Here is a 10,521-nt window from a genome sequence, read left to right as displayed (position 1 = left end):
AGAGATGGGCTCTGGCCCCTGTCTGTTGGTCCTGGAGGGGGTGGGGGGGCTCTTCCTGGGTCCGTCCCACCCTGTGGGGCCCCTTGTGCACTGGGCAGATACTTGAGCTTTCCACCGCCCCCCTCTGCAGCGAGCAAGCCCTGCTGAGTGACAGCTCTGTGGGGCAGGACCTGCCCCCCACCCCTCCAGCCCTGAAAAGCAGAGGCCCAGGAGTCCTGGATGGAGCTTGGGGTGCTTCACAGCCGCCAACAGCCCCCCAGGCTGCAGGGCCCTCAGCCAACGCCCAGCGGCAAGGGAAGGCAGCAGAAGTGTGCACAGAGACGACTACGGGGATACGAGAGATCTAGCAAAGCCTGAGCGGTGTGGAGCCAGGGACGAGGGAAGTGACCTTTACCCCTTCTCCTAACATGGCCAGGGGTCACCCCAGCAAAGTAACAGGCAGCAGGTTTCAAACACACAGGGACGTGTTTCCTCCCACAACCCAGCCAGCGTGGGGAACTCCAGTGTAAGCGGGTTCAAAAAGGAACAAAAGCCCCTGCAGGGCAGGTGCCCCAAGGGCTCTTAGCCGGGATGGCTGGACGCAGCCCCGTGCTCTGGGTGTCCCTAAGCCTCTGGCTGCCCGAAGCTGGGGCTGGATGAGGGGAGGATCGCTCGCTAATTGCCCTGGTCTGTGCCTTCCCTCTGGGGCACTCGGCAGCGGCCCTGTTGGCAGACAGGCTAGGGGCATGGGGCTGGTGGAGGGCACGATCGGTGGGGCAGAAGTGAGCTGAAGGGGGAGGTTATTTTCACTCTTGGGAGGTTTCTGTGGGGTTATGGGCTGCCAATGCCCGCGCTGCTGCTGTACCCGGGGTCTGGATGCTGGGCTGTCGCTATCTGCAGCTGCTGGTGGCTAATTTCCCGGCTCTTTGCCCGCTGTTCCTTGGCACCCGCAGACGGGAGCTGTCGCTGTGGGCTGCACCGAGGGCCTGCATGTGGAAGCTGCCTGGCCATGTGCCCCCCACATGGAGCGGCTGTGGTGGGCTCAGGAAATTCGGTGATGTTCGCTGCGGGGGAGTTACTGGCGGTGCACATGCCCCGGCCCCCCTCCATGTTCAGCAGCAACGCCATCAGCTGGAGCGGGCCCCCCAGCGGGGCTGGGCCCTCCCTGGCTTCCCACGGCGCTGCAGGCCTCTTGTGGGCCTCCAGACACTGCCCCGCCGGCATCCGCTGCCGCCCCTGGGTGCCCCCCACGTCCTGCATGCCCCGCTCTGGGCCTCACCCCTGCCAGGGTGATCGCTGCCAACCCCCGGGGCTGGCCAGTGAGCTCCAGAGCGCCCGCCTGAGCCGCCCCGGCACCAAGGGGCCGCATGGCACGCCCTGGCTCGGGGGTGCACGATCGTGGGTGGAGACACGCCAAACCAGGGTGAGTCACTCCCTGGGCCGCCTGCCCAGCAGCTCAGCACCAAAGGGCCGCAGCGCACGGCGCTGCCCACCCCTGGGAGCCGCCCTCAGAGCCCCCAGCCCCAGGGAGAAGTGTGAACGCGGCCCCCAAACCCGTCAGACACGGAATGGCCCCTCGCGTGAGCTGCTGCTGCACCAGCGCGTGTGTGCGCACGACTGCCGGGCACCAGCGCGTGTGTGCGCACCAACAGCCCTGCACCAGCGCGTGTGTGCGCACGACTGCCGGGCACCAGCGCGTGTGTGCGCACGACTGCCGGGCACCAGCGCGTGTGTGCGCACGACTGCCGGGCACCAGCGCGTGTGTGCGCACGACTGCCCGGCACCAGCGCGTGTGTGCGCACGACTGCCGGGCACCAGCGCGTGTGTGCGCATGACTGCTGGGCACCAGCGCGTGTGTGCGCACCAACAGCCCTGCACCAGCGCGTGTGTGCGCACGACTGCCGGGCACCAGCGCGTGTGTGCGCACGACTGCCCGGCACCAGCGCGTGTGTGCGCACGACTGCCCTGCACCAGCGCGTGTGTGCGCACGACTGCCGGGCACCAGCGCGTGTGTGCGCACGACTGCCGGGCACCAGCGCGTGTGTGCGCACCAACAGCCCTGCACCAGCGCGTGTGTGCGCACGACTGCCGGGCACCAGCGTGTGCGCACACAGGAACGTGCACGTGCATCCGTGCACCTTGCACACGCGCACGTCCCGCGTGCCTTTCTGTGGGGGAGGGACCCGCCACTGGCGCCAGCCGGGAAACTGAGCCCGGAGGGCGGGACACGGGCCCTCCAAGGGCGGGGGAGTGGCAGAGCCGGCGGCCAATGGGGAGTGAGCCCCGCCCCCGCGGCCGGCCGGGCCAATGGGCGGCGCGGAGCGGGCTCAGCATGGCGGCCGCGGCGCTGCGCGGGGCCCGGGGCTTGGTCCGCGGCTGGGGGCCGGGGGCCCGCTGGGGACAGGTACCGCCGGGGACCCAGGAGTCCGGCCCCGCCCCCCGGCTCGCGGGGCTTGGCCCATGCGCGGAAGGGGCGGGACCCGGACTCCTGGGTCCTGTCCCGGCTGTGGGGTGGCTGGGAGCTGGGACTCCTGGGTCCTGTCCCCGCTGGGGGGGTGTATGGGGGTGGGGCTGGGAGCTGGGACTCCTGGGTCCTGTCCCGGCTGTGGGGTGGATGGGGGTGGGGCTGGGAGCCGGGACTCCTGGGTCCTGTTCCCGCTGGGGAGGTGTATGGGGCGGGCTGGGACTCCTGGGTCCTGTCCTGGTTGTGGGGTGGATGGGGGTGGGGCTGGGAGCCGGGACTCCTGGGTCCTGTCCCGGCTGTGGGGTGGATGGGGGTGGGGGTGGGGCTGGGAGCCGGGACTCCTGGGTCCTGTCCTGGCTGTGGGGTGGATGGGGCGGGCTGGGACTCCTGGGTCCTGTCCTGGCTGTGGGGTGGATGGGGGTGGGGCTGGGAGCTGGGACTCCTGGGTCCTGTCCTGGCTGTGGGGTGGATGGGGGTGGGGCTGGGAGCCGGGACTCCTGGGTCCTGTCCCGGCTGTGGGGTGGCTGGGAGCCGGGACTCCTGGGTCCTGTTCCCGCTGGGGGGGTGTATGGGGCGGGCTGGGACTCCTGGGTCCTGTCCTGGTTGTGGGGTGGATGGGGGTGGGGCTGGGGCTGGGAGCCGGGACTCCTGGGTCCTGTCCCGGCTGTGGGGTGGATGGGGGGCTGGGAGCCCGGTGCCTGGGGCAATGGCCTCGGGCCCGCAGCCCTGCACTGTGTGGTCACCGCAGAGCACCAAGCCGGCCAAGGCGCCCCCCGAACCCGCGGCTCCCGGGGCAGGGCAGGGCTCCAGCTCGGCTCGGTGCTGCCGGGTGGACGCTCCCCGCGGCGAGGGAAGGGGGTTCTCCGGCTGCGTGGTGGGGCAGCAGCTCGCTGGGTGCAGGAGCTCTTGGCTCGGGCAAGCCGTGGGCCGGGCTCAGCCCCCAGCGATGGCCCAGGCCTGGGCCCGCTCCCCGAGCTCCTGCCAGGGTCCGCTCCCCCCGGGCTGGGTCGCGCTGGGGGGCTGCTGCTCGCGTCTCCCAGCTCCGGCCCAGCAGAGCCTGCAGCTCCGAGCCCTCCGACGTGCAGGACGTGCCCTCGGCTACGTGCCGCTCACCGAGCAGGGCCCCGCCGTGCTCCCACCCCGGGCACAGCTCAGTGCGGAGCAGCCCCTGGGGGCGCCGACGGGGCGGGATCCTGGGGGCTGTGCTGCTGCCCGCAGCCCCATCTCGCTCGCCGCGGGGTGGCCCGTGCACGAGAGGCTGGAGAGCCGGGTGGGAGGCGAGGGACTGGGCCCTCCACAGCTGTGTCTGTGGGGCTGCTCCGTTCCCGGGGTGTGCAGAGCAGGGGGTACACCTGGCAGTGCCCAGGCCCCTGAGCTGATGCCCCTCTGCCCCAGAGATGCTACGTGGCCGCCGGGGGGCAGGACGGGGAGGTGCAGAAGGCTCAGCAGGCAGCTGAGGCCAGAAAGGAGCCAGGCCAGCGGCCCCCGACCATCTTCAGCAAGATCATCGACCGCACCATCCGGGCCGACATCCTCTACGAAGACGACAAGGTGACGCCCTCCGCCTCGTTCGGGGGGATGCGGGTCCCTCGTGGGGGGTTCCCCGCAGCCCCACTCCAGCTTCCTGCATGTCTGCTGGGAACGTCCCGACCTGCCCTGGATCCGGGTGCTCTCTCCCCTCCCCAGAACAAGGCTTGTTGGCCTGCCCCCTGCTGAGCCCGCTGTGGTTGTGGGGGTCAGGGGGAGATGGGGCCATTGTCCCTAGCTTGCCAGGCTCCCCCCGGGGTTGTTCCCCCACCTTGCTCCATGCGGGAGTCGGAGGGATGGGTCTCTGTCCTGCCATCTCTCCCCACCCCCCCCAGGCTCCTAGATCGAGTGCTGGCAGCTGCCCCCAGCTGCCGTGGGGCTGGGCCTGAGCTGGGGGCCACGCTGCTCCCTGCCCTGGGCACGCACTGCCGAGGGCTTGCCCGCTTGGCTCCCAGCATGGTGGGTGGGGCTGAGGGGAGGATGCTGGGGCTGGGAGCCACCTGCGTGGGGCTGGGAGCTCGGCTCCCTCAGAGCCTTTGGGCCAGGAAGGGGTGAAGCAGGGGCAAACCCAGGTCTCTGCCATGTGGGGCACGGGGGGCTCTGAGCCTTGCCCTGCTCCTGGAGCGGCCTCCGCCAGCCTCTTCACACCTTGGCCCTGGCTAGGGCAGGGGGACTCCAACTGGGCCCTCCCCTCTGCTGGGAACGGGCTGCCCGGGGCAGGGAAGTCAGCCTGGCTGGGCTGGGTGACGGCTGAGGGGTGAGTGCCCCTGAGAGATGGGGTGCCCCCCGTTTCCCAGAGCCCCCCAGAGCTCGCCCGTGTGCACCCCCTCCCAGAGCTCCCTGGCCCAGCCCCCTCGCGTCCCTGCAGTCCTGGGTTTAGCTTCACAGAGCACTTGGCAAGGTCCCCAACCCAGTGGGGTGTGGAGCACGGCTGGGGGTGACGTGACCCCTGGAGGCCTTGGGGGGAGGGCTATGACCCTGCAGGGAATGTGTCCGTGGTCCCGTGGGGGGCAGGGGAGGGGCCCGTGACCCCGCAGTCCCAGCCCTGGCTGAGCTGGTGCCTGCCCCGCGGTGGGTGGCCCCTGGCAGCAGCGCTCACGGCGCTCTCCCCGCAGTGCCTCGCCTTCCGGGATGTGGCCCCGCAGGCCCCCGTGCATTTCCTGGTGATCCCCAAGCGCCCCATCCCGAGGCTGAGCCATGCGGCAGCGGGGGACACAGAGGTGAGCAGAGCGACTGGACAGGGCCCCCTTCCCCGGGGTGCCTCTGCCCCTGCTCTGGGCTGGGCTGGGGTGGGGAGAGCGGCCCAGGGAACAGCGAGGGTCATGGGGAGCAGAGGGGCTGGGCACGGGAAGGGGGTGGGTCAGCTCCATGTGCTGGCTGGAGGTGGGTGCTGGCACCAGAACCGCGGGGCAGGGGGGTGTTGGCTCTAGCCCTGGTACGGACTGGCTCTGACCTTGGCGGGATGCCCTCCATCAAGAGCCCAGCTGCCCCCTGCCTGGCTGTCAGTGAGGACCTGGGGTCCCCCGGGGCTGGGTGTGAAGGTGGGCCCTCTGGGTCACCTGGGGGATGTTCAGGGGTGCAGTGCTCTAGGTCCCCGGGGAGGGGTTCTGGGGGTGCTGTATGTGCTGCCCCTGCCCTGGGTCCCACTTCTCCCCTGAACCTGCCCCTCTGCTCGCGCCCAGCTCCTGGGGCACCTGCTGGTGGTGGCCAGTCAGACGGCGAAGGTGGAGGGGCTGGAGGACGGCTACCGAGTGGGTGAGTTGCTGGGACCCCCCGTGCTGGGGAGCGCCCGGCTGCCTGCCCTGTCCTTGGTGGGTTTCCCTGGCGCTCACCAGCGTTGCCCGCTGCCAGCCCAGCTGTGACCCTGCCCCAGCTGGTGCCCCCCAGCACTTCCCTGCGTCGCTGCCCTGGCATCCCTGCTCTGGGTGAGGGCTGGCCCCACCCCACCCTCTCGCCACGCCCGCAGGGGGCTGGCCCCGCCCTCTCGTGCCACCCCACGTGCCCCGCCCATAGGGGCTGGCCCCACCCCCTCACCCTGCCCCGCCCATAGGGGCTGGCCCCGCCCCCTCACCCTGCCCTCATGCCACCCCTCACGCCCCGCCCACAGGGGGGCCAGCCCCACCCCACTTGATCCCCTTGCAGGGGCCTAGCTCGCTCACCCCGTTTCTCTGCCTTTCAGTGATCAACGACGGGAAGCAGGGGGCTCAGTCCGTCTACCACCTGCACTTGCACGTGCTGGGCGGGCGTCAGATGGGCTGGCCCCCGGGCTGAGCTGAAGCTGGAGTGATGGGAGCAGTGGACGCGGCACCAGCCCTGCTGGGCAAACCCGCTCCCCCATTAAAGCCCTGTGAGAGGGCCCATGTGATCACTCGCCCCGTCTGTCCCGGCGCCCGTCCCCCGGCTGTCTGCGGCTCACGCCGGGCAGGGGGGTCGGCCTCCTGCCCCACAGGAAGGGGCTGCGCTGGGGGAGGGGAGCACCCGATGCCCAGGGCAGAGGAGTGAGGGGAGGGGAGGAGGTAGCGTGTGATGCCCAGGCCGGGGAGGGGAGGGACTGTGCGATGCCCAGGGTTAGGGGGAGCATGTGATGTGCGGGCCGGGGGGGAATGGGGGGACTATGTGATGCCCAGCGGGGGAGCGTGTGATGCGCGGGCCTGGGGGAGAATGGGGGGGGAATGTGTGGTATCCGGCAGGGGAGGGGGGGCATGTGATGCGTGGGCCGGGGGGGGAATGGGCGGGTGTGTGATGCCCGGCAGCGGGGGAATGGGGGGGGCGTGTGATGCACGGCCTGTGGCTGCCCGTCTGTCCAGGCTCTGCTCCCGCAGCGTCTGGGTGCCTCGCCCGTGTCTGAAGCCACAGGGCTGTGGTGTGTTCTCCTGGCCCCCGAGGCTCGCGGGATTGGGGGGGTTGGTTCCTTTGCTCTCCGCCTTGCCGCAAGGGGCTGTTTGCCCGTGGTGGGGGCGAGGTCTGCGCAGGGCCAGTGTTGCGGCCCCATGCCCAGGCTGGGCCAGTTCCCAACCCGGGGTTGTGTTACGCGTGTATAGAGCCGAAACGCTGCCCGGCCCTGTCAGCGCATGCCCACCCCCACCCCTAGTCCTTGCCGGGACGGGAACCCTAAGCCAGACGGTCTGTCCCGGAGTCCCCGGGCGATGCTCTGGAACTGCTCCCCAGGAAGCCAGGCAGGACTCTGGGGAAGTCTCCTCTCTGGGAGCAGCCAGTCTGCAGGACACACAGCTCACGCGGCTTCCCCCTTCCTGGGTCTGACCTCGGAGCATTCAGCCTCCTCTGCCCCTCCGTGCGCTTCCCACAGCGAGTCCGCTTAGGCGGGGCTCTTGGGGAAGCCAGAGGGTCCTGCCCCCCAACTCCGCAGACAGACGTGACTCTCAGCCAGCCAGTAAAACAGAAGGTTTATTAGACGACAGAAACGCTGTCTAAAACAGAGCTTGTAGGTGCAGAGAACAGGACCCCTCAGCTGGGTCCATTTTGGGGGGCAGTGAGCCAGACAACCACATCTGCCCTTCACTCCATGTCCCAGCCAGCCCCAAACTGAAACTCCCTCCAGCCCCTCCTCCCTTGGGCTTTGTTCCTTTCCTGGGCCAGGAGGGCACCTGATTCCTTTGTTCTCCAACCCTTTAGCTCTCACCTTGCAGGGGGGAAGGGCCCAGGCCATCAGTTGCCAGGAAACAGGGTGTCGGCCATTCTCTGTGTCCAGACCCCTGCACACACCTGCCCTCTAGGGCTCTGCAACGATCACACACCCTTATCCCACCACCTAGATACTTAAGAACTGCCTAGGGGAAACTGAGGCACCCCCACACTATTCACAGGAAACATTAAGAACAGTCCCACTTCGTCACACCCTCCGCGCCTGCCTTTTCTACTGGTCGGGTAAGACCAGTTGATGATGTAACTTGGGTTTCCTGTGAGGTTTTCCATCTGTATCCAGAGGCAACCACGACCTTGCATGCGCTGGGGAGGAGAGCTCACCGCATCCTCCCGCGTCCTCTTGGTCGTGTGGTTTGTGCCCCAGCTGGAGCTTCCTTCAGCGCTGCCCCAATGTCTTCTTGTGGACCTGGCTCCACAGTGCAGTTACTGCCCTTCCCTGCTGCCGAGGGCTGGCTGCAATAGCTGCAACCAGCTTACCGGGCGCTTCCAGTCCCCAACGCAGCACCACCGCTCCAGGGCTCGCGGCGGCCCCTACCTGCGAGGGGCATGAGGGGTCCCTGGGGCGCAGATGCCATGCCTGGGGGCTCTCACGCCCCCCCAGCAGGATGGGGCACTGGGCTGGGTGGACTCTGGCTCTGATACCCTCTGGCTGTTCCCATGATCCGAGGGGGCACCGTGGGGACAAGTTGCTGTGCCAGGACTGGGCAGCTGTGGGTGAGGGGCAGAGGCTGAGAGCTGGAGTCCCAGGCTCTCGGGCGGGGAACGCCTGCCCACCCGCTAGGGTGAATGCCAGCCTGCCCTGGGGTGGGCCGGGCCACGGACCTGCACCGAGGCCTGGGAGCAGCTTCCACCCCCTGCACTGAACGCAGACCTGCTCCAACAGCGGCAGCTGCCCCTGCACCCTGGGCCGGCAGGAGTGCGACGCCAGGCCAGGCTGGGGATGCGTCGGGTGCCCAGGGGCGGGGGGAGAGGCAGGGGTGACACCCAGCCCAGGTGGCGGCTGCTGCCACCATGGGTGACGGCATCACCGGCTTGTTGGTTCGCTGCCCTGGGGGGCAAGGTGCTGGCAGGAAAACCGAGCCGCTGACGTGTGCCGACCTGCAGTGTCCCGTTCTCCCCACCCGGCTCCTTTCCCCCCACCCACTATGGCCCCAGGACTGGAGAAGCTCTGTCCCTAGCAGGACGCTGGGGCCGCAGTGGGGAGTGAGAGCTCCTCCAGTCCCAAGGCACAAAATGAGATTAAACTAGCGAGAGACACAAAAACATTCTACAAATACACTAGAAGCAAGAGGAAGGCCAAGGACAGGGCAGGTCCATTACTGAGTGAGGGGAAAAAACAATAACAGAAGATGTGGAAATGGCAGAGGTCCTTAATGTCTTCTTTGTTTCGGTTTTCACCAAGAAGGTTGGTGGTGGTTTGATGTTTAACGGAGTGAATGCCAGTGAAAATGAGGTAGGATCAGAGTCTAAAATAGGGAAAGAACAAGTCAAAAATTATTTAGACAAATTAGATGTCTTGAAATCACCAGGGCCTGATGAAATGCGTCCTCGAATACTCCAGGAGCTGACTGGGGAGGTATCGGACCAATTAGCAATTATCTTTGAGAAGTCATGGGAGACGGGAGAGATTCCAGAAGACTGGAAAAGGGTAAATTTAGTGCCCATCTATAAAAGGTTTCAGAGTAGCAGCCGTGTTAGTCTGTGTTCGCAAAAAGAAAAGGAGGACTTGTGACACCTTAGAGACTAACCCATTTATCTGAGCATGAGCCTTCGTGAGCTACAGCTCACTTCATCGGATGCATACCGTGGAAACTGCAGAAGACATTATATACACAGAGACCATGAAACAATACCTCCTCCCACCCCACTGTCCTGCTGGTAATAGTGATCACTTTAGATAAGCTCTTACCAGCAGGACAGTGGGGTGGGAGGCGGTATTGTTTCATGGTCTCTGTGTATATAATAAGATCTTCTACACTTTCCACAGTATGCATCCGATGAAGTGAGCTGTAGCTCAGGAAAGCTCATGCTCAAATAAATGGGTTCGTCTCTAAGGTGCCACAAGTCCTTCATCTCTAAAAGGCGAAATAAGGACAACCCGGGGAATTACAGACCACGTAGCTTAACTTCTGTACCTGGAAAGATAATGCAGCGAATAATTAAGCAATCAATTTGGAGATAAGTAGAAGATAATGAGATGATAAGTAACAGAGTGGATTTGTCAAGAACAAATCGTGTCAAACCAACCTAATTGCAGGGATGGCGGGTATCATAGGCTGGGGGAGGTTGAGCCTCCTCAAACAGCCAGGTATGGCCCCACCCACGCTCCACCCCCTTGTCCCCCTCCTGTTTCCCGCTCTGTGGGCAGCTCTTCCCCTGTGCCATGGTGTGAGGATGTGAGGCAGCAGGGAGGGGGGAGTGTTGACCTGGGGATGTGCCCTGGGGATGGGAGACCTGAGAGCCTGTCACCTGAGCCAGGAGGGGGAGGGGGAGGTGACACCTCTGCCCAGGAATGTGGATGGAGGCTGCAGCAGGGAGCCTGCTGGGAGGGTTTAGTTTTCAGTTTGGGGCTGGGTGGAGGAACTCAGGGAACCCCAGGGCTGGGGTCTAAGCTCCCTGCTCCCCCAGAAGGACTTGAGTGAGGGGTCCTGCTTGTACCCACAAGCTCTGTTTTGGACTGTGTTCCTGTTGTCCAATAAACCTTCTGTTTTACTGGCTGGCTGAGAGTCACGGTGAATCCCAGGAAGAGGGGTGCAGGGCCTGGACTCCCCCACACTCCGTGACACAGGGCCCCAGCTGGGGCTGGTACTCTGGCCACGCTGCCCATCCTCCTGGTGCTCTGGGGCTGGGGGTGCTAGCCTGGGGTAGGGGCCAGCAGCCACCGGGGG

The 10,521-nt window shown here is 66.4% G+C and overlaps 1 protein-coding gene across 1 annotated transcript; it reads left to right on the top strand.

Moving 5' to 3' along the window:
• The first annotated feature begins 2,285 nt into the window (after positions 1 to 2,285).
• HINT2 (histidine triad nucleotide binding protein 2) lies at positions 2,286 to 6,335 on the top strand. Its single transcript, XM_084627657.1, has 5 exons — positions 2,286 to 2,383; positions 3,839 to 3,994; positions 5,086 to 5,190; positions 5,653 to 5,725; positions 6,150 to 6,335. Exons 1-5 carry the CDS (start codon positions 2,312 to 2,314, stop codon positions 6,239 to 6,241), a joined length of 498 nt encoding a protein of 165 aa, XP_084483783.1. The 5' UTR covers positions 2,286 to 2,311; the 3' UTR covers positions 6,242 to 6,335.
• The last annotated feature ends 4,186 nt before the right edge of the window (positions 6,336 to 10,521 follow it).

This window comes from Lepidochelys olivacea, assembly GCF_965140295.1.
Source record: "Lepidochelys olivacea isolate rLepOli2 genome assembly, chromosome: 5".
Lineage (NCBI taxonomy): Eukaryota > Metazoa > Chordata > Testudines > Cheloniidae > Lepidochelys > Lepidochelys olivacea.
Note: the sequence above shows the minus strand (reverse complement) of the source record. Positions and strands in the feature narration are given on the sequence as shown.